Source organism: Myotis myotis, unplaced genomic scaffold (assembly GCF_014108235.1).
Source record: "Myotis myotis isolate mMyoMyo1 unplaced genomic scaffold, mMyoMyo1.p scaffold_m19_p_17, whole genome shotgun sequence".
Taxonomy (NCBI): domain Eukaryota; kingdom Metazoa; phylum Chordata; class Mammalia; order Chiroptera; family Vespertilionidae; genus Myotis; species Myotis myotis.
Genome location: NW_023416321.1, coordinates 2,601,330 through 2,617,084, shown reverse-complemented (window position 1 = coordinate 2,617,084; position 15,755 = coordinate 2,601,330). Strand labels below are relative to the sequence as shown.

At 56.3% G+C, this 15,755-nt stretch overlaps 2 protein-coding genes and 1 long non-coding RNA gene across 5 annotated transcripts; 2 read left to right on the top strand and 1 right to left on the bottom strand.

The window, feature by feature from the left end:
• Positions 1-1,277: 1,277 nt before the first annotated feature.
• LOC118671143 lies at positions 1,278-10,978 on the bottom strand. Its single transcript, XR_004972627.1, has 2 exons — positions 7,303-10,978; positions 1,278-3,073 (listed from the first exon to the last, which is right to left on the bottom strand). It is a non-coding gene; the product is annotated as an uncharacterized LOC118671143 (long non-coding RNA).
• TEN1 (TEN1 subunit of CST complex) lies at positions 4,354-12,077 on the top strand. Of its 2 annotated transcripts, none has more exons than XM_036338895.1 (3): positions 4,354-4,482; positions 5,717-5,874; positions 11,916-12,077. In XM_036338895.1, exons 1-3 carry the CDS (start codon positions 4,391-4,393, stop codon positions 12,041-12,043), a joined length of 378 nt encoding a protein of 125 aa, XP_036194788.1. In that variant the 5' UTR covers positions 4,354-4,390; the 3' UTR covers positions 12,044-12,077. The 2 variants fall into 2 exon arrangements, with proteins under 2 accessions (XP_036194788.1, XP_036194787.1); XM_036338894.1 differs by lacking the exon at positions 11,916-12,077 and adding an exon at positions 10,970-11,835.
• Positions 12,078-12,109: 32 nt separating this feature from the next.
• Positions 12,110-15,682, top strand: CDK3 (cyclin dependent kinase 3). 2 transcript variants are annotated; one of them, XM_036338893.1, is made up of 8 exons: positions 12,110-12,263; positions 12,673-12,796; positions 12,923-13,000; positions 13,077-13,197; positions 13,292-13,447; positions 13,533-13,634; positions 13,791-13,994; positions 14,973-15,682. In XM_036338893.1, exons 1-8 carry the CDS (start codon positions 12,131-12,133, stop codon positions 15,096-15,098), a joined length of 1,044 nt encoding a protein of 347 aa, XP_036194786.1. In that variant the 5' UTR covers positions 12,110-12,130; the 3' UTR covers positions 15,099-15,682. The 2 variants fall into 2 exon arrangements, with proteins under 2 accessions (XP_036194786.1, XP_036194785.1); XM_036338892.1 differs by having other exon boundaries at positions 13,277-13,447.
• Positions 15,683-15,755: the final 73 nt, after the last annotated feature.

The window sequence follows — 15,755 nt, the reverse complement described above, 5'->3', positions numbered from 1 at the left end:
CTTCCCCTTCCCCTTCCCCGCGGCTGCCGGGCGGCCTTAGCCCAGAAGGCGGCGGCGCCGGATTGGTCTCCTTGACTCAGGTCAGCCCCCGGGAAGGCGGGTCCCCAGCTCGGCCCGGGGAGTCCCTGAGCCGATCCCCCAAAACCGGGGGAAGAGACCCCGGAAGCTGCTCAAGCAATTGCCGGGAGGGAGGGGGAAGCGCGGCGCGCTCAGTACTGCCCGTCGTCTCGCGATCACGCGGGGCGGAAAAAGGAAGCAAAGGACGGCCCGGACGCCCAAACAGGTTGGCTGGAGGCTTGGGAAGGGGCGGGACAACCAGGTAAAGGCGGATTGCGCCTGCGCCTTGGGATTTGCCCGCCCTGCCGCTTCCGGGTCCAGGCGCCAAGGCCTCCCAGGCGAGGCGCGGGGAAGGAGACTCAAGGTCCTGGGGGTGGAGGACCTGTAGGCTTGGCGCGGTCGCTAAGGGAGGTCGTAGGGTTTGCCCAAAGCCGCCCAGATTGGATCTAGAAAGGACGGGGAGAGGCTCTAGTTATCGTTTGTGAAGATCATGGCATCCTTGCTGCCTGGGGCGTAGGCGGCTGTGGGCTGGGTCCGGGCTGTGGGCGCGGACTTGGAATGAGGCCGAGCTCGCCCTGTGCTTAGCGATCTTGGAATCCACTGTATTGTTTTCACAATTATCAGCGTCGTCATCCGAGTTGTAAATGCACGCGCTTTTTAAAGACCTAGGGCAGGAGGGTTTGTAATGAAAAGCAGAGTTCAGCCTTAGGAGCCGCCACTTCTCATCAGTTGTGCTCTTAGTTCTGATTCCTAAAAAGCTGAGCTTAAATGCTGTTTTATTTGTTCGTTTTCGTTAGTCTTTGACCTAATGCCATGCTAATGAAGGTCGAGCACACAACACCACCCCCTTTATATCTCCCTAATTTACCTTTATAACTTTCATCAACATGCTTAATCCCGTTTTTTAAAAATGTAAGAAATGGCCAAACCTGTAGAGAATTTTTATGAGTTTATTTGAGCCAAATTGATGCCATATTTGGGGAAGCAAGATCTCACTGCGGAGAATAACAATTTTGCAGGACAGTTATCAACTTTTATATGCTCCCTTGAGGGTGATTTTGCTTATTTCCAAGTTGTGTTAACTTAGCTGCATGATGGACAGGGCTGCCTTAAAACCGTCACTACCGGAGTTACAGGCCTGGGATGTGATTGCCCACCATGATGACTGTTAGGTGGCTCGGGAGGCGGCGTAGGAAATAAAGAGAGCCCAGTCAATCAGAAAAGAAAGAAAAGGAAAGGTTTTAATCTGCGTCCCCGGGCGACCCACGAACCCCAAAGACAGGGCCAGTGGATTCACGCCAACAGGGAAGGGGGGCTTCTTTTTATACAGGTGCTTAATGAGGGCAGCGGCTTGAGCTGAGGAAGCTCCCCCTGTGGGGGTCATCACGGTATTCGGCAGAGGAAGCTCCCGCCGCAGGGGTGGGCAGGGTATTCAGGAAGGAGTCAGTATCTGTGTCTGGCAGGCTGATCTGTTAGAAATTCAGGGAGGGTCCCTTATCTCGTCACCCATCTGCATGCATCTGATCCTGGGCTCCCTCCAACCTGACAATGACCTGCCCATTTAGGAATTTATGATCAGAACCCTGTGAAATTACTTTCCATAGGACCTTTTTTTTTCTGTCCACAAAACTATAAATTTAATGCTTTGTTCCTTCCAGCCCTGGGAATAGGGTACAACGAGTGAATCATTCACCCCCAACACAAAATGTAAGGAAGTACCAAAAAATTAAGATTAACTGTTTTAGTAGAACATTTTAAAAAATCAAAATTAATGCAAGAAAATGTACAATGAACAGACCATCAAAATTCTAAATAAATACAAGTTCATGATTACTGATTGGTCCTTTGATCTCAAGCTCTGATATACTTGGGGAAGGCACTGTTACTGAAGCTGTTTTTAATGCTCCCAGGCATTAAAATATTTATTTTGGCTACTGTGTTTAGATTGTATTCCTCTTGCAAAAACTGGCTCAGAAGTTCACCAACACAACAAAGCCGAGTTTCTTGCTTCCTCGGGCAAGGAGAACAGTACTCGGCAACACTTGGGCAGTGTCTCAGAGAGGAGAAGGTAAGACCAGGATTTTTTGAGAATTGGAAGCTTGGTTTAAGGCCAGTTTTTCAGTTCAGAGTCTTGATTAGGACTGGGTAAGAATGCACAACAGTCCAAAATTGGTGGAAACAGGGGAGGGAATTCAAAGAATCTCGGTGGGCAAACTGGCTGTTGATACTCAAACCATTTGCCTGGCCTGGGCGGTTGAGGAAGAGTAAAGAAATGCCAGGGAAGACAGCAGACCACAAAGTCACTGTAATGTAGGCAGTAAGGTGTGGTTGGGGTTCTCTGTATGCCAAGCTGAGTGTCGGGGGAGATGGATTTGGTGTTCACTCTCTTCTGCATCCATTCAATAAATATTTCATCGTGTCCCATATGCTGCATTGGACACATCAAACTTGTACGCAGTGCCTTTAGCATCCATGGATGATTCTTCTCTGAATACATTTTCCTCTGATTGGAAAACTTTTAAAGACAGAGAAAGATAATCCTTTTATCTGGTTACTGTGAAATCCATTTCGCTGAGATTAGTGTAACATTTGTCATCCCCACATGCTAGAACCTTTTGAGGCCATAGTTCAAATCATGTGTAACTGGAGTTTTCAGATTGAAGATTCATGGTGCAATATCCGCTAACAAAGAATCGTAACTTCTAGAACGTTAATGAGTTGCTTCTGGGTTGGCAGACGTGGTGGTGTGTGGGGGGGAGACGGTGCCCTCAGAGGGCATGGACGCCCCCCGCCCCTTCCCACACACCTTGCCCTGTGCACTCTTCCATGGGCCTGTTCCTGAGTTATCTCCTTTCGTTATAAACTGGTAATCTAACCTAGGTGTGGAGCGGCAAGCATACACCGTCAAGGTTCTTGTCTTCAAGAAACAAACCCAAAGCCGATCAAAGCTCTGATGACTTGGTTACCGGCATTCCTTCTCTGACCTTCAGCCCGACACCAGAAGTCTTGGCAATCACTTCAGAAGAGATGGAAGAAATAGTCAGATTGGTTCATCATCCTTCCTCTAAAGCAGTGGTTCTCAACCTTCCTAATGCCGCGACCCTTTAATACAGTTCCTCATGTTGTGGTGACCCCCAATTTCATTGTTACAAATTGAACATAATTAAAGCATAGTGATTAATCATAAAAACAATATGTAATTATATATGTGTTTTCCGATGGTCTTAGGCGACCCCTGTGAAAGGGTCGTTCAACCTCCAAAGGGGCCGTGACCCACAGGTTGAGAACCACTGCTCTACAATATTTTCCAACTTCCCAGTCCTTAAAAAAAGAAGACGATTTCTCTTGTTCCTCCCAGGGATTCTTTTCTCTCCCAGAAGTGTCTTGGGGAGTGAAAAGGGCAGGGCCCTCCGTTACAGGCTGCACCCCTCCTCACACTCCTAGGTAGATAGTTCTTGGAAACGTTATGGAATGTGTGATAATGTGTGGCTGGTGATGTATGGCGCCAGCTGTGCTTGTCTTAATAAATGCATAGCAACTTCTGTTTGAAAAGGAAAAGCTGAGGTTACATTTATAAGTGTGTGCCCCCAAAGAATCAATTCTGCTGTGTGATATCTTTAAAAATTAAAATAAAATGTGATGGCGTTGTTACTGGTAGCGTAGCTTGGCATATACATGGTCTTGAGAGTAGGAAAATGACCTGGTCTCGTCGGTTCAGGTGTCCTCTGTGTGTTTTCATACTGTGATGGCAGAGTTGAGAGGTGGTGACAGATCTCAGATTGCCTCCTGCCCCTCGACAGACCCCTCCCCCCGCCTTGTCTGGGGCGAAGGGAGGGAATGGGTTGCACAGGGGTTGGAGTAGGAACAAGATTTCTCCACATCGAGCTTTTGTATGTTTTTTGTATGTTGTTTTGTTTTTCAAAACATGTGAAGGCGCCGAAACCGGTTTGGCTCAGTGGATAGAGCGTCGGCCTGCGGACTGAAGGGTCCCGGGTTCGATTCCGGTCAAGGGCATGTACCTGGGTTGCGGGCACATCCCCAGTAGGAGATGTGCAGGAGGCGGCTGATCGATGTTTCTCTCTCATCGATGTTTCTAACTCTCTATCTCTCTCCCTTCCTCTCTGTAAAAAATCAATAAAATATATTAAAAAAAAAAAAACATGTGAAGGCATAACCTATAAAAAAGATGTGTTTTTTTTTTATTTTTTTAATTTTAAACCACCATCCACTGGTTGTGGCTGTCAGGCATCATCCGTTAATCCCCGCCTTGTGTTCTGCTTGGTTTGTCAGGAATCTTCAAAAATCCACCCCAACGCCTTGGCCACAGGAGCCAATGACGCTGCCCAAACCTGGGACCTATTACTTCCCCTGGGAGCTCAGTGCCGGCCAGGCTCCTGACGGAGGCGCACTGCGGACGTTCGGCAGGTGAGATGCTTGTTTTTCCACAAAGGGGGGAGGATGTTTCAGTGGCTGCCTCCCCCTCAAAAAAACAATTAAAATAGTCGTCATTTTGTCTGATTAAAAACTTAATATGCATTCATTGTAAAAAACATGTAGACAATTTCATGAAGGTGTAAAGGAAGCAAGGAAAAATCACCTGTGATCGACTGTCTGAACAACCACTGCCTATGTTTTGGTGATTACACACTTTTTCATGTGTGTATGCATGTATATATGTATATGTGGGTGGGTATGTAGACACACTATGTCTACACACGTGTACATGCATGTGTACTGTACGAGTCAGTCATTTTATTGCCATGTAACAAATTACCCCAAAAGTTAGTGGCTTAAAAGGAGAATGAAAGCTTATTATTTCTGCGCTGGCCTGTGTGGCTCGAGCAGCAGCCCATGCACCAAAGGGTCTCAGGCGGGGACCCAGGTTTCGGGTTCAGTCTCTGGTAGGGACACATATGGGAGGCAACCGACTCATGGATGTTTCTCTCTCACATTGATGTTTCTCTCTCCCTCTCCCTCTCCCTTCTTCTTCCTCTTAAAAAACAACACCACAGCCTGGCCGGTTTGGCTCAGTGGGTAGAGCATAGGCCTGCGGACCAAAGGGTCCCGAGTGTGATTCCGGTCAGGGGCATGTACCTTGGTTGCAGGCTCCTCCCTGGCCGGGGCCCTGGTCAGGGCTCGTGAGGGAGGCAACCAGTCAACGTGTTTCTCTCGCATCAGTGTTTCTCTCTGTCCTTCCCTCTCTCAAAAACAAAAACAAAAACACACACACCACAATAATACAAAACAAAAGCTTATTATTTTATAGTTGCTATGGGTCAGGAACTTGGGAGTAGATTAGCTGGGCCAACACCTGAAGGCTGGGCGGGCCCTGGGGGGTCTGCTACCGGGTGACGGGGTCACACTTTGGCGAGTTGGTGCTGGCCAAAGACTCAGGGAGGCTTGGGGTGATAGAAATGTACTAAATCTTGACTGGGGTGGTGGTGACACCAAGTGTGTATTTTCATCAAGACTCGTTGGACAAGTGTCTTTTGATGCATGTAATTTATACCTCAACAGTTTTTCTGACTTGTTGCTGCCATTTTTATTTTGTCTGATGGAAGTGAGGCTGACCATTTTCCCTCCCCAAGCCCGGTAAGCTCTAAGCTCCGTGGCGGTCGTGTCTAAGGAGAGAGGCGATCGCACTTTCCCTGACTTCCAGGTTGAGCCTCTGCGACATGGCCGAGTCCCGAGCGACCCTGACAGCTCAGCACGGGTCTGAGCAGCACCAGGTCCTCGTCTGTACCAAGTTGGTGGAGCCGTTCCAGGCCCAGGTGGGCTCCCTGTACCTGGTCCTTGGGGAGCTCGAGCAGCAGCAGGGTAAGCCGGGCCTCACACACGCTTCTGCCCTCTGGGTCCTGAGCGGTGACGCGGTTGGGACTGGGCCTGGTGTCTGACCCAACAGCGTCCCTCACGGGGATAACATTCCTCCCGAATCATCCCACAAGTTCAAGGGCCCGTGGGAAGCATGTGACTGGGCTCAGAGCCCATCTGCCACCGGGCATTGCGCAAGCCTGGAGGGAAACCATTCATTTCCGAAGGCCCACACGTCCAGGCCTTGTACCAGGTTTGCTTAAATCTTTGAATCTGCCCACCTGCCCTTAATCTGAGTCTTATTATTGCTGGTTCATAAATGAGAAAACCAAGGCTCAGAGAGGGTGGGGCTGGACTAACGATTCCGGAAGTCAGGGTCAGAGAAAGAGGACAGCCCTGGCTGGTGTGGCTCAGTGGATAGAGTGTCAGCATGCAGACTGAAGGGTCCTGGGTTCGATTCCAGTCAGGGTCACATGCCTGGGTTGCGGGCTTGATCCCCAGTAGGGGGCGTGCAGGAGGCAGCCGATCAATGATTCTCTTTCATCATTGATGTTTCTCTCTTTCTCTCCTTCTCTCTCTCTTTCTCCCTCTCCCTCTCTTTCCCTTCCCCTCTGAAATCAATAAAAATATTTAAAAAAAAAAAAAAGAGAGAGAGAGATGCCCTGACCGGTTTGGCTCAGTGGATAGAGCGTAGGCCTGCGGACTGCGGGGTCCCAGGTTTGATTCCGGTCAAGGACATGTACCTTGGTTGTGGGCACATCCCCAGTAGGGGGTGTGCAGGAGGCAGATGATCGATGTTTCTCTCTCATTGATGTTTCTAATTCTCTATCCCTCTCCCTTCCTCTCTGTAAAAAGTCAATAAAATATATTTAAAAAAAAAATAAAAAAGAGAGAAATAGGACACAAGGGGAGAATAAAAGCAGCCTGAAAAAATCTCTGGCTTCCAGAGTTGAAGGTTGCTCTTTAAAACTCAGGCCCTCCCATCCTTTGCCTCCCACATGGCTGTCCCTGTGCCATTTTCCTTCATATGTTTGATGTCATACTATGTTGGAGCTGGTTATTTTGGCTTCATATTATATCATAAGCATTTCCCCACGTCTTCAAATTTTTCTAGGTATAGTGTTTAGTGGCTATATAATATTTTATAGATTAGATGTGTGACCTAATTCACGTGACCACTGGTATATTTATATTGTTTTAATTCTTTGCTCTTAAAAATACACTGTACATTGATTATTGGTTAAAGAAAGTATGGTATATTTACTCAGTAGAATATTATGCAGCCATCAAAGGTGATGTTGTAGCCCTGGTGTATTTTAAAGCAAATATAGGACATTGTCTCATTTTACTCATAAATACCTCAGCATGTATCTCTCCCATCACCAAAATCACACCCAACAAAATTAATGGCCATTTCTTCGTATAATCTCATACCTTGTCCATGTTCACGCCCCCAGTTGCCTCAGAAACAAATAAACAAGCCGCGTGTTCACAACTGGCAGCTCAAGTCAGGCCCCCGAAGTTCACACATTGCACCCGGATCACACATCCCAAGTCTCTGTTCACCTCTAACAGTCTGTCTTCCGGTTTTCTTTCTTTTTATAAAAAAAAATGCCACTTATTGGAGAATCAGTCATCTGTCGTGTAGAATTCAGTGGAGTCTGGACCTGACTAGTTGTTCCCTCCTGGTTGCCTTGCTCACACTTGCGGCCTCCTTCCCTTGCATTTATCCGGCCTTTTTCTGTTTGGATTGTGCTTCAGGGAAACCACATGATTGATGGGGGAAAGCTCGTCAGAGGAGAACACGGTGACTAAATGCAGGAGAAGTCATTGCATTTGAAAGTCGCCTCTTCGGAAGCCCTGGTGAAATAATAAATCCAGGCCAGGAGCCTGATCACCAGCTGCTGGGCTCGTTAGGCGAAAGCGCGTGGGGAATGTGGTAGCGCAGGGACCAGGCCAGCCGGCCAGCCGGCCGTTAATGAGGCAGAGCGAGCAATCGATTGATCGCTCCGCTGTGACGCACCCAGAGGCACACAGCGCCGCTCTGAAGGGCGCCAGAAAGGGAGAAGCTGAGCCTGAGCATCAGCCCTCGGGGCAGGCAGCAGTCTCCTGGCCTGTCGCTAGCTTACTGAGTACGTTACAACCTGAATTTTTCTTCCCTTGTTTTTAAATAATTTAAAACATATATATGTGTATGTATATATATAGAGGGGGGGGGGAGAGAGAAAAAAACATGGGGTTGTTCCTCTTATTTATGCATTCATTGGTTGATTCTTGTATGTGCCCTGACCAGGGATGGAACCCACAACCTTGGTGCATCTGGATGATGCTCTAACCAACTGAGCTACCCAGCCAGGGCCTTTTTCTTTCTTTCTTAAAAACAATTTCCCCAAGTTTCTAAGTCATGCACACTCATCATTTGCAACTGAAACAAGGAAAGAAACTTGCCGAGGAGGAGGTGGAGGCAGAGTGTGGGCAGGACATGGTCTGAGCATGGAAGCGGCCACCCCACCCCCAGCCGGGGCAGAGGGCTCGGCGCGGCTGACCCCGGTCAGGTCCCAAGTCCTGTGGGACACAAAGGTCACCAGGCACCAGTCGTGCCCCGTGACCGGGTGGGTGGTGCTGAGGACGGACAAGAGGCTGCCTAAAGTCACCTGTCTGACATGTTTACACAAGGAGCTCGCAGAGGCCATAGAAAAGGTGAAGAAATGCCAGCGCCGTTTCGAAACTCGCTGGCTGTGTCACCCTCTTTGGGCGCCGTCCAGAGGCCCTCGGGGGCTTCCTGTCCTGTTCAGGCGCTAAGGGACTGGGGCGCAGCCTCTCCCCGCTCAGCTCCAGGGTCCCTAATAGAATTGCCAGGCTGGAGGCCGCTTGCCTACAGCACGGGCTGCCTTAGATCTCTCCATAAACCCCCGTAAATGCCGCCCTTCCGGTTCATTCCAGCTGACGCCGTGTCCTCCTCCACGGGTCCTCCCGTCCGGGCCTCCGGGACCTTTGCTCTTCCACCTTCCAGCCTCCTTTCCCTGCTCTCGCCTTCGCGGGGACCCGCCTGATACCTGGCTTGTTCCCAGGGCCGCAGTTCCTCCCCCTCCCCCCACAGGGAGGCCTGGTCAGCGTCTCCACCCCACACTGCAGGGGCGGGCCGCACCCTGCCGGCTCCCCGGGTACCAGTTCTGCCACCCTGTGACCTGTCTGCCTGCACCCCCAGCTCCTCCCAGCATGTCGCCACCTCTGCCACCTGAAACCACTCGTCCACCCTCCGTATCTCTCTGCCCTCCGTCAGCCCCGGGGACTTTGGACTCCTCCCTTTCCTCCCATCTTCTCTCTCCTGTTCCCTTTCCTCCGCTAACGCCAGACCCACTATCATTTCAACTCCATTCCTGGCAGACCGTCAGCCCTCGCCTTCTCTCCTGCCTGATTAAACCCGGGCCTCCACCCTCTCGGTCCCACCCACTGTGGGTGGGAAGTTCACACAGCCCGGGATTCCTAGCACAAAGGTTTCAAGGTCCCTCAGCTCACTGGGCTCCTCCACGCTGCCTAGACCCTCCCACGTCCCGATCAATCCCTGTCCCACAGCCCTCAGGGCTGTTTCAGGCGGGCAGTTACCAAGACACCCACTTCATCCCCTCCCTGCCCCTTTCGGCAAACCCCCTCACCTCTTACATCCCCGGAGAAACTGGGCCACAGCAGCCGTCCGTCCTCCTAAAATCACAGGCATCCACAGCCGTGCAGCGCCTTCCCCCAGGCTGGCCGGAAGGTCCCCTGGCCTGCCCTCCGCAGGGACGCTGCTCTCGCAGCCGGACCCTTCACCTGTCCCCACAGGTTCTTCCCTCGCGGCATTTAAAGCACCGGAGCCTCTTCCACGTTAAAGTAATGATGGTAATTGGCAGTGGTGCCGGGCGGCCGAGGGCGGCCTCAGCCCCATCCCAGTCCCTGTCACGGCCCGAGAAGGAATTCAGGGGCAGACAGATCTAGCAAAGCTCAGGGGGCTCAGTAACGCCAGTGCCCGCGAGCAGTGAGCAGGCGGCCTCGGGTCTGGGTGGGAGGTCTCTATTAAATGTGGGCAAGGGGGCGCCTGGGGCGGTCCTCTGCCTCTGACGTGTGTAGGGCCACTGCCTGTGCCCTGGTCCTGGTCCCTCTCTGCAGACATCGGTTCCTTTCCTTGTTGTGTGTGTGCCCTCAGTCACAGGAAATCGAGGAGGGGGAGCGGTGGGCCGGGGGCAGCGGAGGTCGTGTCTGTGATGTTCCAGCCGAGAAGGAGAGGGGAGGGCAGAGCTCGAGGCCTTTGTTCCCTGCTCTGACTTTCCTGCCTTCGTAATAATAACAACACTGCATCTTCTGCTCCCTCTGCCTGCCTAGCTGGGGCCCTCTTTCCCTGCACAGTCAGACTTCCTGCGGGAAGGTCTGACCTCCACCCGCCCCTCCCTCATCTCCTGCTCACACCTCAGTCCCGTGCATCGCGGCTGCTCTTGCCACTCGGCCCTCCTCCTTGCTCTGGAGTCTTGATCTTTGCAAAAAGAGATTCCCCTGCAGGGCTGTTTCTCTAGCGTCTTGTTCACAGCTCCTCCCGGGCCTGCAGCGCTTCAAACCCTCTTCCTTTCACCCACTGACCTTGTGCAGATGGACTCACAGATTTGCCCCTTGTGGTCGTCACCCCTCCATAGTCAGCAGCTGTGACTTTTCATCCCCAGGAAGAAGCAGCCTGTTCCACTCCATACGGCGAGCGGGAGGGTCCCAGGTGGAGGGGAGGTTGCTGATGGGCACTCCTGTGAGGAAGGTGCGGGGAAGTGCCGTGGACAGCTAAGAAAATCTCCACACGGGCAGTTTGGAACCATTCGATGTCGGGTCCTACTTTGAGATTTAAATTTTTATTTATTGGTCTTATAGAGGAAGAGAGAGAATTGTTTGTTCCACTTATTCATGCTTTCATGGTGGATTCTTGTATGCGCCCTGAGCCCGGACTGGGGACGGAACCCGCAACCGTGGCCTGTGGGGACGACACTGTAGAAAACTGAGCCACTGGCCAGGGCCCTGTTGGAGATTTTTAGCTGAATTAGACTGATTTTGTCCTTGCCCTCCCCGTGTCGCCCCGAACGTGCAGCTGCGCTGTGGAACGATGCAGGGCCACGCGTGTCACCAGGAAAGGCGCAGGCCTCTCGGTGTTCAGGCGGACACCTGCCTGCTGACCAGGCAGCTGGGCAGCGCTTCCTGGGGAGGGACGAGGGTCAGCCGTCCACACTGGCCGGAGATCCGGACGTGGTCACGCGCCCACGCCACGCTGGCCCGGCGTCTCTGCACCCAGCACTGGGGCCCCCAGAAGCCAGTGGCCGCAGGCGACCCCGTGGTCCAGACAAGCTCACCCCCCCCCCACCCCGTTGGAGGCTGGCACCTGCGCCGCCCAGCGCTCTGCCTTCTGCCGCGGCTGGACGAGCAGGAGGCCAGCAGAGACGTCTAACCCAGAGCCCCTCTGAAGCATCAGAGGAAGACAGGACGAGTGTTCTAGAACACTGAACGCACTCACTGATGGGCCGGGGGAGCAGAGGACATGAGAGAGAGAGAGAGAGAGAGAGAGAGAGAGAGAGAGAGAGAGAGGGAGAGAGAGCAGGGCCCCCCAGAGGCCCGTTTCCGGCTGCTGCCACTTGAGCGTAGACCAGCCTTTCTGTCGGGCCCCCCGGCCCAGGGGGTACGGTTCACCCCTATAAGGCCACCCCCCACCCGGGTTTACTGCATACGGGCTTCTCGAAGGCCAGGCGGTGCCAGGACGCCCTTCCCCTGGTACAGAGGGAACTGGGGTGGCGACGAGAGCCCTCCTCCCCGCCCCTGGGCCCCAGAGACTAAGATGACCAGGGAGGGATGCGGAGGGTGCGTCTCCCCGGCGTCTTCCCTGGAGAAGCGGGATTTGGGGGGCCCCCAGTTCCGGGCACCCGCCCGCCCGTCAGGCACGGCCCGGGGACCCGCCCCCCGCCGGGGCCTCGCGCTGAGCCGGCGTCTGTCTTTATTTTATTTTTATTTTATTTTACTTTGTTTTTCCGGCGTCTGTCTTGCAGGCCGCCGCGTGGTGCGGGCCCGCGTGCTGACCTGCGTGGAGGGCCTGCACCTCCCGCTGCTGGAACGGGCCGTGGCGGAGCAGAGGCTGTACCGGCGGGAGCGGGAGCGGGAGCGGGCCGGCCCCTAGGACCGCGGCTCCGGGACCCCCGCCCCGCCGCGGGAGCCCGTCCCCGAAGCCCCCGCCCTGCGGCCCGCGCGGCCGGAGCGAACCCGGATGGCTCCGCGCACGTGGTGCCGCGGCCGGGAGGGGGCGCCGGGGAGCGGGCGGCGCGGCGGGAGACGGGCGCCTCGGCGCGGCGGGCGGTCCGGGCCTGAGGGGACGCGGGGCCCCCGACCCGCCGACCCAGGTGGGGGCCCGGGGCGCGGGGGCCGCCCCGCCGAGGTTCTGCCCCCGGAGGAGGCCGAGCGGCCGCCAACTGGGGCCCGGCCTCGCCCCGGCGGCGCGGCCTCGGGGGGGTGCTGCCCGGGAACCCTCAGACCCTGCCCCTGCCCGAGCTGCCCTTGCTGCCCTCTCCTCCCCTCCACCCCCCCGACCCCCGCTGGCCGCTGCGAGCTGGACCCGGGCCTGGCCGGCTGAGGCGGGAGGTTTGGGCCCTGCCGCGCCCCGTAGCCGGCGCCTTCCTGGGGGGCAGCTTCCTGGGGGCACCCGGGCTGGGCGAGGGGCTGCCCCCTTCAAACCCGGTTCCCAGGGGAGGTGGGGGCCTGGGCCGAGGCTGCGGGGCTCCCGGCGGGACCCAGCGGGCGCCTGTCCCGCAGCCGCGGCCATGGACAGCTTCCAGAAGGTGGAGAAGATCGGCGAGGGCACCTACGGGGTGGTGTACAAGGCCCGGCACCGGGACACGGGCCAGCTCGTGGCGCTCAAGAAGATCCGGCTGGACCTGTGAGTGCTGGGCCGGACCGGGACCCTGGGCGCGCCCTCCCGGAATCAGAACGCGGGGACCCCCCCTCCCCCCGGCAGGAGCGCCCTGCTCGGCTCCTGCCTCCAGCTGCGCCCTCCTGCCCGCAGGGAGACCGAGGGGGTCCCCAGCACCGCCATCCGGGAGATCTCCCTGCTCAAGGAGCTCAAGCACCCCAACATCGTCAGGTGAGGGCACAGCCGGCGGGGCCGGGCCTGGCCGCCTCCGGGAGCCGCCTGACCGCCCCCCCCCCCCCCCCCCCAGGCTGCTGGACGTGGTGCACAGCGAGAAGAAGCTGTACCTGGTGTTTGAGTTCCTCAGCCAGGACCTGAAGAAGTTCATGGACGCCACCCCGGTGTCCGAGCTCCCGCTGCACTTGGTCAAGGTATGGGGGGCGGGACGGGGGGGGGGGGGGGCGCTCAGCCGGCCGCTGCCGCTCAGCCAGCCCCCCCTCCCTGCTCCAGAGCTACCTCTTCCAGCTGCTGCAGGGGGTGAACTTCTGCCACGCGCACCGGGTCATCCACCGCGACCTGAAGCCCCAGAACCTGCTCATCAACGAGCTGGGCGCCATCAAGCTGGCGGACTTCGGGCTGGCGCGGGCCTTCGGGGTGCCCCTGCGCACCTACACCCACGAGGTCCACGGGCGCGGGAGGGCAGGCGGCTGAAGGGGAGCCCCGGCGCCCTCGCTGCCCTGAGTGACCCTTCGCCTGGTCCCCGCAGGTGGTGACGCTCTGGTATCGCGCCCCCGAGATCCTCCTGGGCTGCAAGTTCTACTCGACAGCGGTGGACATCTGGAGCATCGGCTGCATCTTCGCGGAGATGGTAGAGGGGCAGGCGGGGCCAGGGAGGGGCCTGTTGGAGGTGGATGAAGGGACTGGCTAGGGACTGGGGCCTTAGCACCTCTGGTCTGGCCTCTGCTCTGGTGTTGGGTTCCAGGGGTGAGGGCGTGGACCCCACACCTCTCCTCTTCCCCTTCAGGTGACCTGCAAAGCTCTGTTCCCTGGAGACTCTGAGATCGACCAGCTCTTTCGCATCTTTCGGACGCTGGGGACGCCCAGCGAAGCCACGTGGCCGGGAGTCACCCAGCTGCCTGACTATAAGGGCAGCTTCCCCAAGTGGACCCGGAAGGGGTTGGAGGATGTGGTGCCCAATCTGGAGCCAGAGGGCAAGGACCTGCTCCAGGTGGGTACCGGGCGGTGGCGGGAGGGCACGAGGCCTCCTGCTCCAGCTGCTGCTCCCGCCGGCGCCTCAGGCCACCCCGGCTCCCCCAGTCCAGGCTGGCCTCCTTTCTCACCCCTGTCCACACTGACTGTTCCACCTGGAGACCTCGCCCATGGAAAGTCCAGCGTTCACCGTTCCTTCTAAAACGGCTCTCTGCTAGTTGGCTCTGCGGGGTTTTGCAGTGATCCTGGCCCTTTTCCCTCAGTTGCCTTGTGTCCTTGGTCATTTTCCCGTGGTCATTATGACCCCATGTGAACTGAGCTTTTCCGGGCGGGGACCACCCCTCCTGCGTCAGTATGCCCCGCCGTGCCTTCCACAGCGGTTACTCCCACGCCCGGCTGTTCCTGCTGCCTGGGCCCCTGTCACGTCTCGCTCACCCTCCTGTTGCACCATCCGGATCCCGCGGGCTGGCCAGGCCAGACTGCCCGAGGCCTGAGCAGAGCCGCCTCGTTCTCGCCCACAAAGGCTCAGAGGCACCTTTTCCCTTTCACTGGTGTCGGGCCGAGGCAGGCGGGCTCTGTTTCCATCGTCAGGCCACACGTCCCACTTTCCAGAAGCCTGTGTCCACCAGCCGGGTGCCAGCAGCCCCGCACAGACTGCCGCCAGCTCTTAGCGCGCTGTCCTGGCTGCTCCTCCTCCCCCAGCCTGGCTGGGAGGAGGGTCTGGGAGCTCCTGTCCCACCCGGCAGGTTTGGCCCCCACTTGCTGGTACACAGAGAGAAGTCTGTCTCAGCTACAGGAGATGGGGGCCTGGAAGCCGCAGTACAGAGGGGAGACGGACTGAGCAGGGCTGGACCAGGACTAAGTCTTGGTCTGCACATCCCGGGAGTGTCCAGAGCTGGCTCGTGAGCTGGGAGGAGGCGGCTCTGTGCAGTTCTGGGTCTGAAGGCAGCCCTGGGGGGCGGGGGGGTTAATTCCTCTCCCCCTCCTCCCTTCACAGCAACTCCTGCAGTACGACCCCAGCCAGCGGATCTCGGCCAAAGGCGCCCTGGCCCATCCGTACTTCTCGTCCATGGAGACCTCCCTGGCCCCCCACCAGTGTATGCTGGAGCGCTTCTGCCGCTGAGGATGCGGGAGGCCACCGCCTCAGAGCCTCTCTCCACCTGCCGCCCCGCTGCCTCCTCACCGGCTCCCCAAGAAGGGGGACATGTCTGGGGAGAGGGCAAAGCTCTAAGGAATTTGCATCAGCCGCCAGAGGGCTGAGTTTGGGTTCGTCCTGCCAACAAGTTAGCGAGTTCCTGTGTTGTTTGTTGGGTTCGACGGTGCCGTTTCCAGACGGGGGCACAGAAGCTCCGTGTGCGAGGGGGTATGATAGGCCCTGGGTCTCCTGGCACGGGGGCAGCAGGCCAAGGAAAGCAGGAAGCCTGGCCCGCCAATGCTGCTGTGCGCAAGGTGCTCCTCCGCCCTTCACCGGCCCAGCCCTCGCTGCAGGGCCAGACCCTGAGGGGAAGGGCGCCCTCTGCTGGTCTTTTGGATTTAAAATGTTTGGGGGAAGAGTTGAGTCCCAAGTTTAACAGGAAGGAGGGTGCGGGAGAGGGGACGTTTCCTGGTACCGGTGTGTGTGGCTGTTCTAAGTAGTTGTCACCTAGGATATGTGTACATTTGTTTGCTTCTGCATTGAAGAGCAGGAAATAAAAGTGATGCTCTGAGCGTCCCCGTGTTTCTCTGCTGCGGGCACAGCAGGGACTTGCCCGTCTGCGACCTCCTTCCATGGCCTGCCAGC

Excerpts from the sequence above, each read along its gene's own strand:
- TEN1 (XM_036338894.1), top strand. The coding sequence starts at position 4,391 with ATGACGCTGCCCAAACCTGGGACCTATTACTTCCCCTGGGAGCTCAGT. Across the intron at positions 4,483-5,716 it reads GCACTGCGGACGTTCGGCAG|GTTGAGCCTCTGCGACATGG; the intron begins GTGAGATGCTTG and ends CCTGACTTCCAG. Across the intron at positions 5,875-10,969 it reads GGAGCTCGAGCAGCAGCAGG|CTGCGCTGTGGAACGATGCA; the intron begins GTAAGCCGGGCC and ends CCGAACGTGCAG.
- CDK3 (XM_036338892.1), top strand. The coding sequence starts at position 12,131 with ATGGCTCCGCGCACGTGGTGCCGCGGCCGGGAGGGGGCGCCGGGGAGC. Across the intron at positions 13,448-13,532 it reads TGCGCACCTACACCCACGAG|GTGGTGACGCTCTGGTATCG; the intron begins GTCCACGGGCGC and ends TGGTCCCCGCAG. Across the intron at positions 13,995-14,972 it reads AGGGCAAGGACCTGCTCCAG|CAACTCCTGCAGTACGACCC; the intron begins GTGGGTACCGGG and ends CTCCCTTCACAG.